This window comes from Ictidomys tridecemlineatus, chromosome 10, assembly GCF_052094955.1.
Source record: "Ictidomys tridecemlineatus isolate mIctTri1 chromosome 10, mIctTri1.hap1, whole genome shotgun sequence".
In the NCBI taxonomy this organism is placed as follows: Eukaryota; Metazoa; Chordata; class Mammalia; order Rodentia; family Sciuridae; genus Ictidomys; species Ictidomys tridecemlineatus.
This window is the reverse complement of record NC_135486.1, coordinates 60,464,047-60,488,441: the sequence shown is the minus strand read 5'-3', so window position 1 is coordinate 60,488,441 and position 24,395 is coordinate 60,464,047. Positions and strand designations below refer to the sequence as shown.

The 24,395-nt window shown below is 53.9% G+C and overlaps 1 protein-coding gene across 1 annotated transcript in view; it reads right to left on the bottom strand.

Moving 5' to 3' along the window:
* Nucleotides 1-24,143, bottom strand: part of Disc1 (DISC1 scaffold protein) — a 188,725-nt gene extending 164,582 nt beyond the window's left edge. The window contains exon 1 of the mRNA XM_078023053.1: nucleotides 23,644-24,143. Within this exon, the coding sequence (XP_077879179.1) occupies nucleotides 23,644-23,698 (55 nt within the window). The 5' untranslated portion in view covers nucleotides 23,699-24,143. The remainder of the gene's footprint in view (nucleotides 1-23,643) is intronic.
* Nucleotides 24,144-24,395: the final 252 nt, after the last annotated feature.

The following is a 24,395-nucleotide window of genomic DNA, read 5'->3' as shown; positions in this document are numbered from 1 at the left end:
CCCTGAATTCTGGCTCCAGCCACCAGAGAGATAACTCACAACTGATATCTTGTCTTTTAGCTGTTTTTTTAACCCAGTGGCTTTCACCTGAGTGACACTCCTGAGTGTAGAATAGATTGTCAATGGGTCTGTCTGCTCAAGATCTCACTCCTTTTCTCACCTGGCATAGCCTTTACTGAGACCACCCACCAAGGGTTCTGAAGCAGAGCTGGGGTCTAGCTCCTGAGTGATGAGCTCCCTGGTGGGAGCAGTGTTCCCACCAGGGCTCAAGAAGGTGCAATGAGGCACAGGTGGCCACCACTGAGCTGTTACCACATGGGGACCTGGCTTCCTCCCCCTCCTGCCATTCACTCATCCCAGTCCTGACACAGGCCTTCAGTAGCATCTGAAAAGTGGAGACTATCCCAGGGTACTCACCCTACCCCTTGGAGCATCGGAGAGGGCAGGGGCCAAACAGAGGGGCTGGAGCTATCTAGAGAACCCTGCTGGGATGGGCTACACAGGGCAGATTGAGGTCTCTAGAAGATGCCTGGGTTCTCCTGACAAAGCTCCTTCACCCATCCCTTTTCCTTCCTTCTTCTGACCCTTGAGGAGCTTATGCTGTCTGCTGCCACCAGAACCCAGTAGTCCCCCTATTATCCTGCCTCAACCTCAGCTCTGTGGTCTGTTCAAAATCCAAGCCCTGCAGCTGAGGGTGGGGTGGGGCTCTCCATCCCTGGAGGCAGAGCCTCCTTCCCACCCAACCAAGGCGCAGTCAGATCCAGAAGGACCTTGATGGAGAAGGACAGCAGAGCTGGGAAGACAGAGCCCAAAGAACAGGAAGTGCAGGCGGTCTCTGAGGGCCATTGGGGAACAGCGGTGCTGCCCTTCCACGTGAACCCAAAAGTGGCGTCCTTCTGCCTTCCGGTCAGGCTGGGCAGGGAGAGGGAGCCCAGCGCACCATAACAGACTCTAGACGCAGAGCACAGGCACCTCCTCCAGGACACAGACTTGCTGGGCCCCATTAGGTGGCCCTGTCTCCACCCACTCAGGCCAGTGGGCCAGCCTAAAGAGGCTAAAGCAAGACAGGAGCTCAGGACAGGAGCTCAGGACAGACCCGGGTGTCAAGGGGGCTCTAGCTATAGTCCAACAGGGTGTCTGGAAAATCTGCTTGGGGAAACTGGGAGAAGCCAGGATCCACCAGCCTGATGGGCAAGAGTCCTCTCTGCCTTGCCCCTGCTACTGTCCCTCCGCCTGCCCAAATCCTTCCTCTGCCTCCCACATCAGTCCCCTTTCCCCAACCAGCCAGTCCTCGTCACCCCTGTGCCCTATTGTTAACCCCTAGCACCCTAAGTGTTTGGTGTCTATCAGGAAGGAGGCTCCGAGGTCCACAGCAGGGCAAGGTCACTGCTGGGGAGCACAGCCAGCTCCAGGGACTTCAGAGAGACCCTCGTTGGGCAGAGGGACCAGCTGTGGAGGATGAGCAGATGCCAGGCTAGGGAGAGAACCAGAGCAGCCTGCGGGTGGGGCTGGGGCCTGGGTGAAGCAGGGCCCTCCTGGAGAGAGTGGGAAGCTCTTGGAGACCCAAGGAAGCCACCTGAGGAAGAGAGAGCCCTGGGGAAGAGAGCGCGGGAAAGAAGAGGATGGAAATCACCCAGGAAATCGCTCTGTGGCTCTAAGACAGTCGGGGAACATCAGGCACACTACGCGCATCCCCGGCTGCCCCACTCCGCTCTGTCTGCGCCCGTTGGCTCACTTTAGCTCTTCAGATGGGAGGGGTCCCAACGTGGCTACGCACTGGAACCAGAAGGGTATCTTAAAGATCCTGGAGTCCAGGCCTGAGGCTGCTGAAATCACAGTTTGGGCCCAGGGCTCAGGGTCTGGGTTTGGGGTGATGCTGTGGGTGATTCTGGGAGGCAGCCAGAGCCAGCAGCCTCACTTTACGGGAAAGACCTATTCAGCCTCCTCTGCACATGAAGCTCAAACCCATCCTAAATGTGACCTCACAGCACCACAAAGGCTGTGTCTTTGCAAAACCCTTCTCTCTCAAGCTTTTTGTGTTTTAAGATACAAATTAGCTTCTACTACAGGTGCATAAAGTGTGTTCTGTATGTGTTAAAGTCTGTCCTCATACAGCTCTTCAAATACTCTGCCCAAAGAGGGCTTCCACTTCCCGTCAGACCACGGGCCCACCAGAGACGTCACTGGCACCGTCTCCTCTTTGATCCAAGGAAGGAGAGCAGGGCCCCCAGCCCTGCACACACAGCCCGGTTGGTGTTCACGGGGCAGAAGTCCTGCGTGTGACACGCAGCCTGGGGGCCTGGAACAGGAGAAGGCTGCTGGTGGGAAACAGTGAGGTCCATGGGCACCTGCAGTTGAGTGTCTTGTACCAGAGGGACTTTTTGAGTTTTGATAAATGGCCATGATGAAACCCCTAGCATTGGAAGAAGCTGGTGGAGGGAACCCTGCGCTTGCTTCGTGGCTTCTCTGTGCACCTGCAATCATACTAAAACAAAAAGCTACTGCAAACCTGTGCCACACGGGACATATGAGCCTGTCCTTTGCTGTAGCAAGGAGTGCAGCTCCAGAGAGATGGCCCAGCTCGAAATCCAGCACTGCTGCCTCTGAGAACGCAACCAAGTGCCTCACACCCCCTGCTCTCACCCTCATCTGGACGATGGGACTCCACCTCACAGAACTGCTGGGTTGTGGCCTTGATGTTCTACAGGGCAGCTGAAGGAAACCAAAGTAGATCCCCTTTGGCACATGGACAGTTTGAGCAGAAGGTCCTTAGAAACAGCACTTACAAAGGGCATGGTCTCTGAACTCCCGGGTCTGCCCACAGACACAGGCTCCAGGAGGTCTCCACTTCCTGGGTGACTTCTGGGGTGCTGAACCAACCAGGAAGACAACCAGAAACGGACACCATGCTGAGATGAACTTTCACAGACTGTCCAGCTCCCATCTGCTCTTCAAGAGCCTGTTCATGGCTCCTGAAAGTCACCGACTCTCTCCCAAGGTACTGAGGCCACCTCCTCTCCCCTATGAGGCGATACTCCTTTGGGGCATTGGCTTACTTTCCTTGCAATGGCACCGTTCCGTAGCATAAAGACCAACAGACCAGTGTGCCTCCCCTGCCAGCCTGCCTGTGGGCAGTCACACACCCAGCTTGGCTCCTGGAACAGCAGAGGAGGTCCTCACTCCTGCATCACCATCCAGTGACTGACATCATGTTCCACTCGGGAATAGAAACCCGGCTCCTGGATATGACCACCTCACTGGGGGAGTCACAGTCACACTGGAAGACTCTGCGCTCTGAGCACAGCCTGTCCCCGTGCTGACGGGCTCTGGGTCCAGCTCCATCTCACATGCAGCATGCCCACAGAGGGCCACACAGACCCTCAGCCCATGCTCCCTGTGGACCAACATGTCCCCAGCTCTACTCCATCCGTGTCCTGCTTTCTCTCTTTCCAGCCTGGAACCCCAGCTGAGAGAGGAGATGGAGAATCAGCAGCCGGAGCCCACCACACACAAAGGCAGCTCTGGGGTGCACACTGCAGCCCCCTCCCCTGTGCTGTTAACTCTAGTAAACGATCATCTTTTTCTGTTCGTATAAAGTACCACTACAAATCTCATGGCCATCTGACCCCTTCAAGAGTGCTGCTGGCTACAGATGAGTGTCTCTAAAGACATTTTTAACTGCTGCCCTAATGAAATATGGATGAACCAGAGGCGCGCTCTCTGTAGCTGTTATCTCAAAACAACTCAACAGTTTAGGTTTCTGCTTTGTCGCTGTTGTTCAGTCAACAGCCGTGAGGCACCCAAGGCAGAGCATGGATCACCTTTTCCTGAGTCCCTCTGTGAAGATCACCGTTCCCTTCCTAGTGCCATATTTTATTCACGGCTCATTTTCATGCTTTCTAAATGCCCTACTTTGCATGCAACTCAGGGATGTATTTATTTAGAAATGATCCTACATTGTCAGCACTTCACACCTAAGTAGCTCCCTGCAGGCTGGAGCGTCTTCCAAGTATAGTCTCTACTTGGGGACTATAATTCATAAGACTCAGAATTTAAGCTCACATCAAAGGCTCATGCCACTCTAGACGCCTGACCTTAGAAGTGATACGATTACAGCTTTGCAGATGTCCCGCCTGGTCCCACTGGAAAGCAAAGGAGTGGTGGCGTTCTCCCTCCATTCTAGGCCTGGACCCTGGCGCCTAAGAGGGGACCAGTATGCCATGGTGGCTCCAGGCCGTGAGGTTCAGTCCTCCACACAGCCCTGTGTGAGGAGAGCCCACCCTGGGTGCACAGTGCAGGTCCTCCAAGCAGTGTTTACCAGGAAGGTGTGCCTTGGGGAAGGATCAGGGCCTCTGCAAGGCTTAGCCCCCAACAGGTAAACACTGGCCAGCAGTATAAGCCCACCTCACACCCAGTCCTGCACAGTGTGGCCCTGGGTTGAGCCAGATCAGATCTGGATCTGAGGCGTAAGGCAACACCCATTGTAACAGACCTGCCTTCACCTCCGCTGGAGGATCCCTGGCGCATGAACAGCTACAGGCTCACTTCATGCTGAGGCCACAGCCATGCAGCAAAGCCCAGAGCTGGGCGACTCAAACAGCAGCAGCTTTGGGAGCTGCTGATTCCTCTGCAGAGGCTGGACTGAGGCCAACCTTGTGCACCTACAGACTGACACTTCAGGAAGATTACAGAGGGAAAATTAGAACCCTCGAGACAGCACCTGTTTCCAGGGATCTGTTCATACCCACTAAAAAGAAGAATTCTGCTCTCTGCCCCTTACAGTGCTTCTTCACCATGGAATCACCTGGACAAAGCAATAATGTGACCATTAAGAGTAAGTCCCTGGGGCTGGGAGGGTGGCTCAGTGGTAGAGTGCTTGCCTAGCACGGGTAAGGCACTGGGTTTGACCGTCAGCACTGATAAAAATAAATAAACAAAATAAATGCATTGTGTCCATCTACAACTGAAAAAAAAATTTAATTAAAAAAAAAAAAAAAAAAGAAGTCCCTGGGGCCTGGGGTGTGGCTCAGTGGCAGAACACCAGCCTGGGGTCAGCCCCCGAGCTGCAAAAAAAAGAAAAGAGCAGGTCTCCAGGGAGCTCCACTGCCCATTATCCCAAGTGGGTGTTGGCCACCTCCCATATGTCCGTGTGTCCACGTGGTGGGGAGCACAAGCATCTTCACCTGCCTGCTGCTGGGAGCAGGCGTTATGGTCATTAAGTTATTAAAATGAGATGCCAGTGTCTCCACTAGTCGCTGCTAACAGACAGATGTCACAGACACCCTAGGACAGGGCCATCTGCCAGAGTTGGCCGAGAATCCCAGGTGTGGGCTACCCGCCCCTGGGCTGGATTCAGTGTGTGGTGGTGCCTTGCTCTTGGATGTCACAGCCAGGAGCAGACCTGCAGCAGGTCACGGGGCCAATTGACCAGATGGAAATCAACCAAAGGAAGACGCAGTCAGCACCTCCAGCAGTGAGAGTGCCTCGGGAAGGGTCCAGCATCTGTGAGGCTGAGCCCCAGCAGCACTCGCTGGCCAGCAGGTGTGACTGCCCACTCATCAATTTCAAAGGTCTCCATAGTCAACCCTCCATCCCCCAGATGGCAACACTTTAGGGCCCAGAACAGTGCCCCCAGGTGAGTTCTGAAGCTAGCTGAAGTACACCCCCTCCAGGCCCCTGCAGCTCTCCAACCCACCACGTGCCCTTTCTGAGCCTCGGTTTCCTCATCTGGCGAAAGCTGATTGGCTGACGCCTTTGCAAGCTAATAGTGAAGACTGGAGATCGCAAGCCCTTGTCCCACAGAGTGCCACCTGTCCATACTGCCATCCCCAGGTGTCAGTGACTTCAGCCACCTGGCGAAACAGACGTCTTCACCACCGGAGCAGCCACCTGCCACCGCACACTGCCCCTTGCCCCTAGCCCACTCCAGAGGGTGTAAACCGCACACCTGTCCTCGCAGACCTCCCGTGTCCAGACCAATACAACGTCTGAGGCCAGCTCCTTCTCTGTAGACTCATCTGGGTGCTGCATTCTCGGCCCTCACTGGTCACCTGGGGCACAGGGTGTACAAACGAGTCCTGCATCACTCTGTAGGTGACCAATCCCATTGACATGCATCTGATGGACCCTCAGAGAGAGGTCCTGGGGAGTCAGAAGGGTGGACATTGGCTCTCAACCGGGCCTGGCCACGCCTCTGTCTGGTCAGGAGCCGGAGGGCACCAGGAGGATACAGCACAACCACCAATATACCCCTTGAAAATCAGAGCCAGTGGCGAGGGACGGTCCAAGCCCAGGAGGCTCTAATTTCAGTTCTTTCCCAGGGGCTTCTGGGTGCTCGGAGATCACCTTGTGAGGAGACTGGGGATTTTCTGGGCACTGAAAGAAGCACGCCATTGGGCCCCTTTCTCTGCTTGGTTGGGAGTCTGTTGCTAAAGTAGCCGTGTCCAGAAGTCAGCCCCAGACTTCCCCCTGGGGCTCTTTAGTTATCTTCCTAAGAGGATCAAAGGCAGTAACAGAACATGATCAGGTGGATGCAAGGACATGGAAGTCAGTGGACACTGGCCAGCTCTCGGGAAACACCCGAGAACCCACTTCAGTTTCTGAGAAACCCAGGCTAGCGGGGTTTCGCCGGCTCGTGTCTCCCCAGGGCAGCAGACGCCTCTGCTGGCTCAGGCCTCGCCCACCCGCTGCTCCCAGACCCCCAGCTCTAAGGAGAAGAGCAGGACCAGTCCAGCCCTCAGGGTCAGGGTCCCTCCTTCACCTCTTCAGCCTTTGGCAATTTCCTCACCCTCTGGCAATACCCAAAGCCTATTTCTTTTCTAAAAAGGTCTTTAATAGTGAAAATAAACCAGATGAGCCTGTTTCTCTAGAATGGCTTTAAAACAGTTGACTCTCACCTAGGGACTCGAGATTCCTTTGCTTGCAGCTTATTTTGAAATAAATGAGGCAACCTGGGGTAATAAATTGGCTTTAATCCACGTGTTACGCTGCAGGAATGTGGAAATGAGGTCAGCAAAGTGCCGTGGGGTCTTTGAGAAAGCCAGGCGGGGAGACAGACCACAGCTGCAAAGACACAGACACCTCCCGGTCCTGAAGAAGGGAACAGGCTATGCCTGCAAGCCAAAGGTCACAGATTCACACACCAAGGGCACGACACAGACACCAGGCATCTCCCCAAGCAGGGTCTTCCGCAAGCGCCCGCAGAGCCTAAGTGGGCCTTCTAGGAAAATAAGAATGTCAAACAGACTGTATTATATATAAACAGGAAATTAGAAAGGGGGAACAATAGTGTTTATTGAGACCACATCACGTGTCAGGCATGGAAAAGCAGGGACGGTGGACCCCTAAGTCCCGGGCTTCACCAAAAGGATGGGAGGCGCTTGCTCTGACTCCCCTGGGCACCAGGAGCAGCGGGAGATACGAACAGGCCAGAAGAGGGGCAGATGGGCAGCTAGTGAATGCTGTGCCAGCCACTCTGAGACCTAAAGGGATGGGAGGTCCCAGCTGCCTGACCAGGGCTCTTCCCTCTGCCCACCCTCTTCGCCATGCCAGATGAAACCATCCAGACCTGAAGCTGCTCCGGAAGGGATGAGGCTAATGTACAGTTGCCCTGTATCCTGAGGAGGTCGAAAAGCCTCACCTGGGAGGAGAACGGAGGTACAGCACAGGGGCAGAACACAGACCAGGACCAAGATGTGACACCGCAGCAAGGACAGAGGCAGGCCCCAGCACAGCCAGCCTCCAAGAGGCCAGCAGAGCTCTGGCCTCTGAGGTGACCTTCAAGTAGATCTCCCAAGACGCAGGCCAGGGGCACACAGCACCAGCAGGCACTAGGCCATGTCAAGAGGTCCCGGGAACTCTGGAAAGTTTGAGAGTGTGTCTGTATGTATGATGGGAATTCACGAGAGCGTCTGTGTGTTTGCACACACACACATACACACATACACACCTGGTTGTAAAGTATACTCTGTTCTTCAGGTCAAAAATCCACATCAGCTGCTTTCACAGATCCCCAACTCTGAGGATCAACAACCACAGCAGCACCGGAGCATGGCTCTACTGAGCAGCATGACAGGGTGGCACTGGGGACAAGGAGTGGGTGAGGGACCCCGGGGCTGGAGTCTTCCCCAGGGGAAACAGATGTGTCTCCCAGCAAGACCCCGAGCCGAGGCCACACATTGTAGGCAGAAGTGGCCCAGGACAGCAAGGCAGATGCCGGGTGCGGTTGCAGCACAGAGCCCGCCAGATGTGTGCCATGTGTCAGGCTCCCAGCCTTTCACCACCAACAGCACCTTCCAGAGAGAGAGATTTTCTCTTCACGGACTCAGAAGTCTCTAATCAGCTTTGTTTCAAATCCACCAATTTGGAGGTCACGCTCATGGGCATACTTTCAATTACACGCTTATCTTGAGAGAGGGCCAGACAGGATTAAAGTGGCCAGCCTCCAAAAGAGCCCCGTGACAGCAAGAGGGACATGCAGGTGGGGCTGTGGGTGGGTGGAAGCAGAGGGACCTAGGGGCCCGCACAGCTCACAGTCCATCAGGAAGATGAGTTTCTCTCTTGGAAGGATTTCTGTCACCAGCCTCTGCCATTGTCTGGGCAACAAGTTCATTTGACTGTGTTCCTCAGTGGCACTACCCACAGGCATGGAGGAGGAAGCTGTGCCTCCCACAGCTCCTGCGAAGCTCAGCACGGGCCTCGCTGCTCTGTGTACCACCCACATCCACTTTGCCCCAGAGACGGCTCCATGGCATCTGCTCGTGGACCAGAGACTGCATGTGTCACCACTCCCAGTCTGGTGACAAAACATGAGGAAGTTGGTTGACTCTCCGCACTTCGATCTTTCTGTGGCCTGAGATGAGGTGAGGCCAGGAAAGTGCCACAGACGTGGAAGTGCTGCTTCCCAAGACAGATGGTGGGTGGCCCAGTCTCTTCCCAAGACCTTATGAGCCAAGCATTGGTACAGCAGCAGCCCAACATCACCCATTGCCTCCTTTCCCCCAAGTCACAGGCTGGATGACACACAGAAAGGTGTGGCCTAGGGAACAACTCAGGGCATGAGTGGGGCCAGGAAACAAAGCTGGCCTGATGAAGGTGACATCCTTGAATGTCCCTTTATGCTTCAAACACTCGCTTGGCACCTTCTATGTGCAGAGAGTTGCACCCTTAGCAGGTCTGCCCACTCCTCACCACGCCCTCCTGGGGAGCTTGCTGCGACTACCTGTCCCTCAGTTAGATCACTGAGGCCTGCAAGAAGAGACTGCTTGGTCAGAGCCAGGATGGCAGCCCAGGAAGAAAGACTGCCCGCTCACTCCTCTCCTGCACACACGGGCTCTGACCTGGGATGTGAGTCTGGCTCATCACCCATGTCAGGGCTGTGCCTGGACCACCAAGGGCTCCATGTGTCCAGTGCTCAGATATGGTCCCCAAAAGCATGCTTGCTAACCAAAGAGTTCTGAGAGAATGACTCAGTAGGTCCAGATGTGGCTGCCTGACTCCATGCACACTGTCCTCAGCACAATGGTACAGAGCTGAAAATGTGCACAAGTCACATAGATTCTAAGCAGAACTGCTAGTGATGCTCCTCCTAGTGACTGCTCCTCCTAGTAATGCTCCTCCTAGTGATGCTCCTCCTAGTGAATGCTCCTCCTAGTTAGTGCTCCTCCTAGTGAGTGCTCCTCCTAGTGAAGAATGTTCCTCCTAGTGATGCCCCTCCTAGTGAGTGCTCCTCCTAGTGATGCTCCTCCTAGTGATGCCCCTCCTAGTGAGTGCTCTCCTAGTGATGCTCCTCCTAGTGATGCCCCTCCTAGTGGATGCCCCTCCTAATGGATGCTCCTCCTAGTGATGCCCCTCCTAGTGATGCTCCTCCTAGTGAGTGCTCCTCCTAGTGAAGAATGCTCCTCCTAGTGAAGAATACTCCTCCTAGTGATGCTCCTCCTAGTGGATGCCCCTCCTAGTGAGTGCTCCTCCCTGCTGAATGCTCCTCCTAGTCAGTGCTCCTCCTAGTGATGCTCCTCCTAGCGGATGCTCCTCCCTGCTGAATGCTACTCCTAGTGAGTGCTCCTCCTAGTGAAGAATGTTCCTCCTAGTGAGTGCTCCTCCTAGGGAAGAATGCTCCTCCCTGCTGAATGTATTGGAGTTATCCTGACTGTGGGTTGAGTAGAAGAAGAGGCTACAGGAGAAAGTGACCAGGTCCCAGCTGAAGCCAGGAATGGCCAGGGAGGGGTGCTGCACAAGTCCATTTCCCACCTCCCAGGAGAGCACAGCCATGGTGGGCTGGGAAGCTGGTGGGGTAGCAGTGACACACTAAAACTGTGAGCCATTGAACTTGCCATCATAGAACAACTCATGCTGCAGCCACAGGACCCTCAGTCCTCCTTAGTTACCTCTATTGAGTGGGAAAGGAAGGAGGAGATTTAAGTCTGACTATAAGCTGGGAACACTGCATCTTCCCAGCAATAAGCCTGGGGGTCCCCAGCGCTCAGCAAAGGTCACTCATCAACTAGGAAAGAGGCCGGAGCTTTTGCCTTGCCAGCATGCCTCGAGTGTGGTCTCGGACACCTGCATGGAAATCACCTGGAAGGCTTGGGAAATGCAGGTTTCTGGGCCTCCCCCAGAACCCCAGAAGGGCACGAAGCTAAAGAGCAATATATGTTCTGCAGTCCACAATACACTTCAAGTTTCATCGTCACAGCTGACCCATTTACAGCAGTGGCTCAGTCCCTGGAAGAGTCCAATGGAAGCATCAAGTATCGCCCAGGACTAAAGATGGGCTTCCCCACACCTGCAGGCCCAGACCAAGCTGCTCCACCACCTCACCGTTTGAATTGCTAATTCTTACAGGAAAACAGACTTTAAATTAAACTTTAACCTGTGGTCAGTAAGAAACCTGAATTGGATTTTCTGAAGTAGAAAACAATTTGATCTTAACTCCACGAAGATGGTGCATCCTGGGAAGCTAAGTGACGATCCCTGGGTGCAGAACAGAACCCCTCCTGAGCAGAACCCTGCCCCGCAGCTCATCTGGAGAGGAGGCCAAGGAAAGGCCACTGGAGGCAGGACTGATTTGTCCCTGAGTCAGCAGTTCAGAAAGAGGGCCGCTCGGAAGGGGCCAGGCAACTGGAAAGCTCAATGTGAGGATTCAATCCTTCGCCTGCCTCCTTGGCAACCTCGGATGCCCTAGATTTATCCAAACCGAAGACAATGAGAGGCGGTGGTCCTCGTGGGTACCTTCAAGTTAATGGAAGTGACCTCATCAGCTTCTCCTTTTAGTCCTTTTCCTCCTTGTTCTGCAAGGACTTCCCGGGATACGGGCTCTCAGCCCCCAAGGGCACGGTGCTTACTTCTTGGGACACTTCAACATTTAAATACTTCACAAGCCTGGGGTCGGGAGCACAACTGCGTTGAACTTGAAGAGAAAGAATCTACTGTCTCCAGAACTGACCAGCACACCCTCCCTCTCTGACAGCACTCTGCCCTCCTCTCCAGGCTCCCCAAGCCCCTGCTCCTCCAGGACACCATGGTGATCCTTCTCCCTCCCTAGAAGCCTGTCCCCTGGTCCTCCAAGCAGGCGAGGTCACACAGGCGTCAGAGATTGAAGTGGGTGAGGCCCGAGACACCTGAAGGGTGCTTGAGGGGGCACATGAGAGGCCCCGGGCATAGACACTACCCTCGCCCCTCTGCTCCCTGGGCCCTCCTCTGTGGCCGCTGCTGTTTGTTAAAAGATAGCATTTCTATGAAATTCAAATAAAATAACAAGGCCAGATATTTGCTGAGGGCTTCTAACACGATGCTGATTGTCTGGTCTCACTTATGCACTTGTGCCCCTTCCTCCCAAATGCCATCCGTCTTTCCTGATTAGTCTGGCCTTCAAACCTCCTCCGGAGGGTCTGCCTCTCCAAGACAGCAGCCATGTGCCGTAGGATGACAGTCATTCTTCATGACATAACAAGGACTCAGAGTGTCTGAGGACATTAGAGCTGGGTGCGATGGCATACACCTGTAATCCCAGCGGCTTGGGAGGCTGAGGCAGGAGGATCACACATTCAAAGCCAGGCTCAGCAAAAGCAAGGAGCTAAGCAGCTCAGTGAGATCCTGTCTTATCCCTGAGCTGGGGATGTGGCTCGGTGGGCGAGTGCCAAGTTCAGTCCCCCATACCCAAAAAAGAGGACATGAGCTCAAGGTGGTGGGTAACAGTGACCTCAACCAGAGCAACTGGGTCACATGGCATGGCACCTGAGCATCATCTTGGTCTGCACTGAATACCTGGCCCTGGGGTCAAGACAGGGGCTGCAGAGACCACGGTTGGATGTATCCTCCTTTCTGAGGGCCACCTTCTAAGGGAAATGGCCCAGAGGCAGGAACAGGAGGCAGGGTCAGAGCAGGTCAGAGGTCCTGGCCTGCTGGATTAGAGAAGGGAGCACAGCAGAGGGACCCAGCTGCTTCTCGACCTGGGAAAGGCAAGAAGCACAGCCCCACAGCTGGGTTCTGGCCAGCGGGGCCCACTGGTCTGCTAGACTCCAGGCTGCAGAACGGTCCATTTGTGTGGCTCCAGGCACCAAACTGTGGTAGTTTGGTGGCAGCAGTGTTTTGACTCATGGCTTAGGATTCTCACTCTTGAGATCTGAGGAAACCAGTTGTTGCCATGGCAGCTCTGGGATGGAACCCAGGCCCCCTGCCAGGAAGCAGCTAGACCACAGATGGTGCCCTGCCCTTAACCTTCAGTCCCCATGTCACCTGTACCACCTTTGGTTTCTCACCTTTAGGTTTTACCTGTGCTCTATGCTTTCAGTCCACAATACTGAGTAAGCTGCCAGCCCTGAGGCAGGTAGCCGAAATCCAGCCAGTCCACCCACCCATGGCTGTGTGACCTTAGGCCAGCTACTTAGCGTCCCTGTGCCTCAACATCCACTTCCCAACTCATAGAATGTAACGAGTTAATAAATGACAGCCCTTCAGAGAATCCCCGCTCTACAGGCACGGTAGCCAACTGGCAGCTGTCCATTAGCTGGATTCTTTCTCCAAGACACACATTTGGGCAGTATTTCCCAGCCTCCCTTGGCTTCATGTGGCCTAGTGACTGTGTTCTGGTCAGTTAAGTTGTGGACAGAGGTGACGTCCCCACTCTGAACATGGCCAGTAGGCTTCCTCCTACTACCCTGACTCCTCCGTCTGCCGGGAGATGTTGGTGCCCCGGGAGGCTCCAGAGGCCACGACTTGAAAACACAGGGCCTGGTGTGCCAGAATCCCCAAAGACCTACAGGGTAGAGACCTCCCCCCGCGCCCCCCCCACCCGACACCAGCAAGGGGCTTGGAACCTGAGGGGCAGCTGACACTTGGGCTTTTGTATCACATCAGCAGGTGCTGGGTGGCAAGGACACTCGTGCCTGGTAGTGAGAACTGCCCAAGGCCAGGGCCTTACTCAGGGACCAGACAGTAGACAGCACAGGATCACAGGTCCAAGGCTAGGAAGATGGGACCAGGACGTGCAGCGGCCATATATTTCCTAAAGCTCTCACCTACGATGACTGGGAAGAGAGACTTGATACCTACCAAGCCCACAACTCCAGGGGGACATGGGGAAAGCAGAAAGTCAGCAACATGAGCTGGGCAGAGCGCTCGCCCAGCATGTGGGAGGCACTGGGTTCGACTCTCAGCATGGCACACAAATAAGATAAAGGCCTGCTGTCCAGACACAACTACAGAAAACTTTTTTAAAAAATAATCAGCAACAAAATGAAACATGGCGAAGATGATGTTAAAAGTAACAGCAAAGGAGGAGAGGCTCCTCAGACTTGTTGGCTTTCAAGCATCAACGAGAGGCCAGGGATTCTAGGAACGTGGGCTTGAAGGGTGAGAAAGCTGCTTCCAAATGGTGAGGTTGGAAGGTTCCGTGGAAAGACACAGCCCTGTGGCAAAGGACCATCTGCTCTCCATCCCAGCCCTGGGCCTCGAGACAGCCACCCTGGCATTGAGAGATGAGGGTCTGATGAGAAAGCAGGGCAGCAAACCAAGGGTAGTAATAGGGCCCCAGAGAGCTTGAGACCACCTACCAGCAGAAAGAACTTAAACGAGGAAAATGGAGCAGACCAAGTGGCAGACAGAAAAGCACCGCATGGTCTCACCTGCACATGGGAGGGGAGACTCCAAGGCAGAGACCAGGATGGTGGCTGCCAGCCTCAGGAGGAAGCTGCCCCCATCAGCTAGCTTCTGGGACGCACAACACAGCTGCGTGGCCACAGCCAATCATGAGGCAACATGTATTTCAAAGTGGCCAAGAACACTTCCACACCATGCCAAAAAGTCAGTGTGTGAGCAATGGGAACGCCTGACTGAATGATCCCCCGGGGAAAGCCAGCATCGGAGCGTGACACTGGGTCCCAGCAAGAGACGCAATTCTTATCTGTCAAATAGAAACCTATTAGAATTTTAGCAGAAATGTGTGGCCAAAGAAACCATGAGTCCTGGAGGGAAAGGCCTCTCTGTTTGAGTCTTAAACAAGCTCAGGACACCAGGAGGTCACAGTGGCACAGCCTGCTAAGGATGGTGCCACTGCCACAGTGAAAGGGAAATGCCCACGCAGGGGCACCATGCCAGGCACTCCCCTAAAGGCCCAGCCCACCACGCTGACAATGCCCCTCGTCCACAGAGCCACTGCCAGCGCAGAGGGTACCTTCGTGCAAACTTCAAGGTGCCCTGGGGTGGACCACAAGCAGATGTCCCCTGAGAAGGTGACTTAGCAGAAGGTGGCCCATGCACCACCGAGTGAACACCCTGAAGGGTCCTAGGCTGCAGTCACTCTGGGCTCAGCTGCTTTCTATCCTTCATCTGTCATCTCCTACCATTCTTGCAACAGTCCCCTGAAATAGGCACTGTCACCACCGTGTGCAGGTGAAGAGGGTGGGTGGCCAGTTCCCACTCAGCCAGCAAACCCCAGGAAGGCCAGGGTTTCCAGCCCAAGGACAGCTCCTCGGGGAAACAGGGCCACAGGCCAACTCGGCTCCCAACTTCATACACTGGGCTGCAGGCAGCCCCCTGGAAGGAAGGGAGCCAGGAGCCAGCTACTCAGCCCAGGCTGGGAAGGCCACCGCCTACGCCTGCAGCACGGGACCAGCCCCACTGTGGACACTCTGGCTGCACTTATTCTTTGCACTAGTGGTTGCCACACTCAGAAGGGATCCAAAGCAGTCACATCTGAAGGGACAATGGGCCTGGGGTGGCACCGGAAGGCAGCACTTCCTGTGGGCTTTTCTGAGATTGAACAAGGAGCCCTTTGGCTCCGGGTCCAGGGAACAAGCTCACATTGTCTCTGCACTGAGGGGCCTTGGACTCCCACTGCTGAGGCAGGTAATGCGGAGACAACCAAAGGGCTGCCACCTGCTCTGCCATGTCCCCAACATCACAGAAGTTGTCCCCAGCAACAGACAGCTCCAAAAGTTCACAGGGAGCTAGGGAGGTTCAATGGGAGGAAAAGAACTGAGTCCCGCTCCTCTCAGGGGCACATGGCTATGTCACGCTCAGTAATTTTTATTAAATGCACCTGGACAGTGGCTGTTTCCTTCCCAGAGCCACACACCTGCTTCAGAGAGAGGCCTAGGCAGGCCGCAGAGCTGGCTTCTCCAAGGAGAGAACGCCCTCTGTGGGTCTGAAGTCGTACTGGCAAGAGCAAGGACTTCAGCAGAAGGGATCCCATCAGAGGGATTCCAAGAAAGCAAGATCCAAAGGGAATTTCGCAGAGCCTGCATCTCACTGGATAAAGACTTTTATAAAGGCCAAACAAAATCCAATCACCCAGTAAAGGCACAAAGATCTCCCAGGCCTGCACTCCTTGAGCAGGGACAGCCCACTCACTGCTCTGCAGCCTCCACTGTCCTTATCACCCTGCTACCACTGGCATTGCCAGCAGCACTGGGGTCACTCAGAGCCAAGACAGCACCCTGCAGGATGGGAGAACCGCTCACTCCCAGACCCGCAGGGCCTCGAGAGCATGGCACAGGGTAGGGGAGGCATCCTGTACCCTCAAGCTGCAAAATGTGGCATCAAAGGACTCACCCAAGAGAAGAATCAAACCCATCAGGAAGTCCAAGCACACAACGGAGCCGGCAGACCCCGAGGCCCGCCTGCTGGGCACAGCTTGGGAAGCCAAGTGAGCACCCCCACCTGAGTGTTACTGCTAAGCACCTGGCAGAGGAGCCCACTGGCCCTGCCTGGGACATGCAGGGAGAGCCATCACCCTCCATGACACTCATCCTCCTGTTCCAGGATACTCCATGTCCCTCTGTCCAGCCCCCTATGTAGCATTGGGCTTGAGGCAACCCAAGGGAGAAGGGTGGCCTATGAAGAATCCACAGGACAGCAGCCAAGGCTAAGACCAGGGTGTGGAAGGAGGGAGAGAGAAAAGAAGGGGCCGAAGGAGCAGCAGCAGCCACAGCATGAAGTATGAGCTATGACACACCATGTCCAGTTCCAAAGCCCAAGGCTCAGAGAGACATGCCTCCTCTGGCTCCTCTGCAGCCATCTAATCTGACTGGACCCACCCGGTACCAGGACCTCCTGTGCACAGATGTGAAGCAACGAAGTCCTCCTCTCCCCCTTCGCGGGATCAAGCACCAGCGTGGTCCAGCTAAGGGCTGAGGACCTGGGCCAGGTTCCAGGGTGCTTAGCAGAGGCAAGCCATGAGCAGACGGAGCAGAGGCAGGGCTGCCTTAGCAATGACATCAGCAAGGTCACAATGAAGTGAGAGCTGCAGGTTGTAGCCAGGGCTGATGGGGGCATGATGCTGGTCTTTGTAAACTGAGGCTGATGCAGGGCACAGGGTGAACGATGAGGCCCAGAGAGGTTAGAGGAGTGGCCCAGGACCTGACCCCTAGCCAGTGTCTTTGCAACTCGTCACTTGGTCAGTCCATCACAGCACACAATAGTGAATAAAAGGAAGTATCTGTGTCGTGGTTTAATGAAGATCACCTTTGGCGGGTCCCATGAGAAGATGCACCTGTCCAAAGTGCCCTGCGTCATGGCAAATGTCAAGCCTCATGGGAGATGGGACATGGGTACTATAATACCAGCAGGGCCAGCGCTGCCCCATAGTTCGTCCCCGTCTACTCCAAATCAAGTCAAGTTAAGGAGCTGACGCAGGCACATGTGGGTCTTATTATGATGTTCTGTGTGGGCGGAAGACTCTTTGGAAATGTGAGCTGCTTTTACTGATCTTGAACATCAAATCAACACAGAGTATGCTTGTGAACAAAAGCAGCTTCAAGAAAAAGGATCTTTTACTCATTAAAGGATGTAATCAAGAGCTGGGCTGGGGCTCAGTGGTAGAGCGTTTGCCTAGCACGTGTGGGGCACTGGGTTCAATCCTCAGCACCATATAAAAATAAATAAATAAATAAATAAAAGTTTTGGTTTGGTGTACAACTAAAAAAAGTATTTTAAAAAACTGCAATCATGGGCTGGGGATGTGGCTCAGAGGTAGAGCACTTACCTTGCAGTTGTGAGGCATTGTGTTCAAGCCTCAGCACCACGTAAAAAATAAATTAACAAACAAAGATATTATGTGTCCATCTGCAACTAAAAAAATATTTTTTTAAAAAAACTGTAATCAAGTTTGAAAGGCAACCTTAATGTAGAGTCACACCAAGAGCAACCTTAGGCAGAGTGACTCCCTGGGACACCTCTGGTTCCCACGGAGCCTGTGTCCTGGTGCCCTGGGGAAGTGGTAAGATCCCTGCCTTTGCCATCTCTCCCTTATGTCTGCACACAACAACTACTTGGATGAATGCACCTGGGTAGTCCCAAGACAGGGTCAGGAAAGCACGGCTGGATTCGAGGGACAGACCTGGTCCACTTCTCCAGTCACATCACTGAAGTCAAGACAGCCATGCAAGCAAACAGCAGACTTGGTTCAGCTCCTCCTGGGGACCCACCCACACCCTAAGGAGGAGCTTCGCTGCCTTGGTGAGAACACAAGGAACCCTGGGTACATTACACAGGGGGAGGTGACCACAGCGCTTCCCGGGGAATGCCCACAGACTGGGAAAAGCAGGGTCCAGGCACAGCAGACCACACCCACAGAAGGAAGAGGAGGCAACTCGGGAGAATCAAGGCTGGGAAGTCTCACTGGCTGGATCAGGATGAGGGTCCCACTCTGACATGCCCACAGGGGGCAGGAGGACGGGTGCCATGATGTTCTTGACAGGTGAGTAAGGCACGCAGAAAGGTCAGGGTGTCGGTTTCAGGTATGCAGGGGCCAGGCACAGGGGGATCCCCTGAGACCTCTGGGAAGGGTCTTCCTCAGATCTCCCCCGAGACAGGATGGTCCTTGAAGACAAGCACCCACACCTCTGCCACCCTGCAGAGCACAACTTGGCGGAACAGATGGAGGTGCTGAATGAATAGACGTATGAATACAGCAGAACAGATCTATTGATAAGTTATAGAGAGGCAGGAAAGAAAAGGATTGGGTCAAGGTGACTCAAAATCCCTGAAACTACCATTTACATTTACTGCAGATTGTCCATCCCCAAGGGCAGCCGTCTCCCATTTCACTTTGGTTAGCCTGTGGCCATGACGCAAAGCACTGCAGAAATATTAAGAATCATACTAACATATGCAAATGTTTTCATCAGAAGATTTGTGATCACAAACTGCTTTCACAATTATGTTTCCAGTGAATTGGAAACTTGAGAACCCGAACTTACCATGGTGTTTGCTGTTTTCATTTTTAATTTGACCACTGTAAAATAATCCTCCTTCTACCAGCATTTGAGAAAAGATGCTTTAGTCTATGAAGGCAAAAGCCGCATTCTCTAGGTTACAAACAAAGCCTGTAATTACACCAGGTCATCTCATCACTCCACTCACAGGTTGGGTGGCAAGGAAACCTAGGTGGGCGTGCAGGTCACAAAATAAAATTTCAACTCTGATTCCACAACTGGGACACAATTCACTCAATAAACTTTAGATGTCATGCATGCAACCCATGCCAGTCTCCACAAAGAACACCTGTCAAACGCAGGCTTCTATTACTGGCAGAGCTATTCCGGGGGGTAAACAGGGCCATGCGATCCCAGCATGTGTTGTCCAGGTCAGGATCGGAACCACCTGGCTGGGCACAATTCAGGAGCCACTTGTCAAAAGGAACGAACTTTACTTTTAGAACACACACACCCCCGCACTACACAGCTATTCAGGAAAACCCTCAGAGCCCAACTGCCACCACCAGCTTCCCACAAGCCTCTCAACCTCCACCACTTCTCCTGCTCTTGAGGCCAATTGGCTGGGTCACGCGGGCGGAGCCAAAAAAAGTCCCCCAATGAGCAGCTCCGTGGTCTGAAAAAGCGGGGAAACAACCCAAAAAGCAGAGGAGCCAATCAGTTGGCAGCTAGAAGTTTGCTGGGGCCACTGTGAGCCAATCATCAGCTGGCAGCTGGAAGTTTGCTGGCAGCTGGAAGTTTGCTGGGGCCCCTTCTGCTGGGGCCACTGTGAGCCAGTCATCAGCTGGCAGCTGGTGCTGGCAGCTGGAAGTTTGCTGGGGCCCCTTGGCTGTGGCTCTCAACAACCTGGGGGCAGGGGCCGGGCAGGGAGGAGGTGCAAGGTAGAGCCCAGTGAGTAGGGGTAGGAAATCACCCAGGAACACAAATCCCCACCTACCACAGAGCCCAGGAGCTGGAGGGCCGCCCACACATCTTAGCAGCCCTCCTGCAGACCCAGACCCCCTCACAGCCGCCCCAGACGCATCCAACACTGGCTACCTGCTTTGCCCCACAAAGGCTCACCACCTTTCAAATGGGCCCACTCCGTCAAAGGACAGCTGCCAGACACCTCTGCTGTCACGCACACCCTTGCTACTCTGTGCCATGAGTGACGGAGCTGGCAGTCCCTCCCCTGGAGGACTTTGCTGCCTTACCTACATGTCTCCAAGAGCTCAAACCCATTGACCACAGCGGGGAGATGCTGCTGCTGACCAGAATCTCACCCACGTGGTCTCAGGACAAGCACAGACCACGAGGCTGAGAAATTAGCCTGAAATTGACATGGGAGAGGCAACGTAGGCTCTGAGGCCTCCAAGGGCACAGTGCAGAGTATCTGCACCTGCTGAGGAGGGCATCGGGGCCTCGATGCCAGAGCACCAGGGGCTCAACCAGCTGGTCTTCTAAAGCCTCATCCAGCAAGAAGCTCTGTGATCCTGCTTGTCCCCATCGCTGGCCAGTGATCCTGAGGAAGTGTCCATGAGTGGCTGAGGAAGCAGCAGCACGTCACAACCCATTTCTGAGCCATCAAAAGAGGCAAGTGGCCAACGGGGACGAGGAGAGGAAAAGGAAGCAGGGCACAGGCCAGAGGTCACAAGAGCAGCAGAGTACACCACTGCTACTGGGCCCTGGCTACTCCCCAAAGTCGCACACAAACACTTCATTCACTGTCCAGCCATAGTCCTTTCCTGCCTCTATTAGGAAATGGAAGCTGACCCCAAAGTCTGCACTCAAAGCAGCTCTGGTGAACTCTGATTTTGAAAGAGAAATTGGGGTTTGAAAGCCTGAATCATCTGATATTTTAAAAAAAAAAAAGTGCCTAATTCTTGCACCTAAGTCACCCGCCAAGGCCTGTCTACCACAGTCAAGAAAAAGCCACACAAGATGCTCAAGGATGGTGTCCACATGTGGCCCCCCATGTGCCTGGGACCCACCTGTCCCCAGGGGGCTGCCAAAGTCTGGGGGTAGTGGGCTCTGCCTGGGCTGCCTGCAGCTGCTCATAAACTCAATAACCATCAGCATAAAGAATGACTCCAGCTCCAGCCTGCCCACCTTGGTCCAAATGTCACCCACGTTTAGACTCAGAAACCTTGCTCTGCCTGGTCTTCAGAGCTCAGAAAGATGCCCACTATAACATCAAACTCTAAATTTCAAACAGCAATAACTGAACTTCTAATAGTTCTCCAATCAAAATGTCAAGATCTGATTTCAGTGATGGAGATGGAACCCAGGACCTCACTCCACCACTGATTCACATCCCCCTAAAACTTTAGAATATTTTTTAGCAAGGAAAAGTTTTAATGAGCATACTAATTTGGTTCCCTTTTGTACACTGATGTCTTTGTTTTTAGAAGTGAACAAGTATCACTTGTGTCACTGAACAAAACAATCCAGCTTGGATCCCATGTTGGGAACTGCTAGAAATCGATGACACATCCAGAAACAGACAAGAGCTGAGATGCCAGGCTGCTTGGAAGATTGCAGGGTGGTTGTTTTTTCTTTTGTACCAGGGAATGAATCCAGGGGTACTTAGCCACTGAGTTATGTCCCCAGCCCTTTTTATTTTTTTATTCTAAGACAGGGCCTCACTAAGTCCTCAGGGCTCAGTGAGTTGCTGAGAGTGGCCTTGCACTTGTGATCCTTCTGCCTCAGCCTTCCACGTTGCTGGGATAAAGGTATGCACCACTTTGCCCAGAGAGATCAGTGTTTTAAATGCAAGATGGTTTTTGCTCATTCACAGTTTTTTGTGTTTCTTGTAATGAGCATGCATTGCTTTGGGGAAAATAAAAATCAATAAGAGAAACTTCATCTCAGAAACAAATGAAGCAGGAATTGTTTCTGCAGCAGAAGCCAGCTTTCCCTCTCCTCTCTGAAGGTTCCACTTCTCCCCAGGACATCTCAGGTAGGTAGTAAGGTCCTGGGGGCAGTGTCCTGAGGTTCAGCCCTGCAACACCAACACAAGCATTCCCAACCTGGCCTTTACCTCAGAAGCCTCCTACGGGTTCCAGCAAACTTAAGTGTTAAAACCTTGATCCAGGGCTGGGGAGGTGGCTCAAGTTGTAGCACACTCGCTTAGCATGCATGAGGCACTGGGTTCGATTTTCAGCATCACATAAAAATAAAATTAAAATATTGTGTCCACCTAAAAAAAATAAATATTTTTTAAAATCCTTGATCCAGTTTCCACTGAGATTTTTGAAAAGATTTCTGAAAAGATTTCAAGAGCCATTCTTTCAAATGTTACAAAAAAAAAGGTGGTTTTCAATGGGATTTCACAAAATAGGGATGAAAGAAATTAAGATTATTTCAGTTTCTTCTGCCAAGGCTAACACTTCACTCTTACACTTCAGGGTTTCTAAATATGTAGGGTGCATTGCCTACAACCTAACCTAGGTCTGCTCTGAACCTCAGCCCCACTCTGCAACTCCCAATCAATCAGCAGCTGGGATCACACTGTGAGAGGGACCCCAAGGTTCTAATCCTGAGTGCCCACAGAACGACTGTGCAAGCTAGAACAAGAAGCAGGTCTCTAGAGCTCAGCTGCATCAGAGTGGGAAAGAGGACTGAGCAGCAGCCTGGGGAGGAGTTCATCCAAGGGACTCATAAGAGTGCAGCTGGCGCTCTGGAAGTTCTGCACCACTGCAGGCACTCCACAAAATGTGGTGTCGTGTTTGCACATGGACTCCAACTCCACAAGTTGTTTCAGATGTTTTACCCTGTTTGATCCACAGGCAACACTGTCAGTGCAAAAGGCAGTAATTACACCCCCCAATTTTCCTTCTTTCTTCTTTTCTTTCTTTTTCTTTTCATATTTTTGTTTTTTGTTTTGTTTTGGGTTTTGTTTTTTTTTTTTTTGGTAAGCATGAGAAAAACTGAGGTTCAAGGTCACAGAGCACAGAAATCAATCTCAATTGAACCTCAGAGGACCTCATGTGCCACATCTGAGCACAATACAATTAAATTTCTCTTAAGATGCCCGGATATTCATGCTTTAATCAAATCAAACTGGTGTCCCTACGTACTCCAAATTAATTAGGTCTGCTTAGGGAAGACTGCAGCTGAGAGTTTCCTGCAAGCTTGCTGTATAGCTTGTGCCTGGGGCCAAAAGCTTCCCTCCAACACACTGGAACTGCACCCGCCTGAGTCAGCTCCATCCTACATGGGAGCAAACTGAGGCTGAATCTAGGCCTGGGTGCAGAAGGCCCTCTTCCAGTGTTAACACCCTGGTACTCTCCAGCTCCCATCTACGCCCCAGCCACACACACTACAAAGTGCTTTCACACAGCAACGCTGAGACCGTGTTCCAGGAAGTGGGCTCCGGGAGTCCAGTGGCCGGCAGACCTCTCCTGGACCCGCAAAGCCCCAGCTTCCTGCGGTCCTGTGAGATGGTGGAAGTCCTGTCATTGTTGGCTGTAGCCATCCACTTATGGCCCCATGTCGACACTGGTGGTTGGCAGGTGGCCCATGCTCGGCAGTGGAAATGGAGTAGTCTGTGCTGGCCCAGCGGCCAGGCGTCACTGTCCCAAGTCGGAAGTGGGCGGTGGAGCCGCTGCGGAGCTGCTGGCTCCAGCTCTCCCTCCCACTCCTCACCAGCTGCCTGTGTCCCGGGGTCCCCAGCCACGGCCTGCGCCTTCCCCGCCCCGCGGACACACAGGGAAGGGGTGACCGCGGGTCTTCGGGACCCCAGTCACCGCACTCTGGGGCAGGGACTGCAGGTCCGCGCTGTGCCTGCAGCCAGAGGCCCGCCCTGCCCTCGCCCCGCGCAACAGGCGCCCTGCCTCGGTTTCCCTCCCCTCAAAAGGCGCCCGCTGGGCCCGAGTTGCGACCACACTCACTCCCAGGCTTCAGGACTTCGAGGGCAGCGCGCTCCCCACGCCGGATCCCAGGTGCCTACCTGCGCCATGGCTCCCGATGCCGCCAGCCGCGCCCTGGAGACCCGCGCCCGGCATACCCAGGGCCCGCCGCTCCAGCCGCGCCCGGCATACCCAGGGCCCGCCGCTCCAGCCGCGCCGAGGGAGGGAGGGAGCCGTAGGACGGGAAGTGGGCAGGGGGCTGACGCCGCAGGGGAGGCTCCTTCCTCCTCCTCTGCGAGGCCGGCAGTTTCCTTTCCATCTGTGGCCCCTGGCACGCGCGCGCACGCCCAGGCACGGGGCTGGCGCGGGTGGGACTTTAGGAAGTTTGCTCTTCACTCTCGCCAATTTCTGGGGAAGTGCAGCAGGAGGGATCGGTGCCCCAGGAATGAAGGTGGGGAGGCCTCCAGAAGCCTGGTTTGTGAGGGGCCAGGGATGGATGCAGGGAAGGCGACAGAAGGCAGAGAGGGGAGAGTGGAGCAGCTATTCTGAAGTGAAATGCAACTCCGACTTTTGAATCTCTGGCAGCACTGGGCTGTGATCCATGCCAAGCTCCTGGGCACTGGTTAGCGCCTTCACCCCTTCCTTTTGGCAGTTGGAGAATGCACTTGTTACAGGACAATGGGTTCAGGAAGTGACAGAGTTCCTCCCCTGAGGAGCTCAACTCTGGGCAGCAGGCACCATGAACATTGAGAACTAAATAACATGCCTTAGTGTTGGCCAAGGCCAGAGGCATGGCACAAACCATGCTGCTGCAGGTGCTCAGGGTCAGGAGGTCAGGAACACCTTTTGGGAG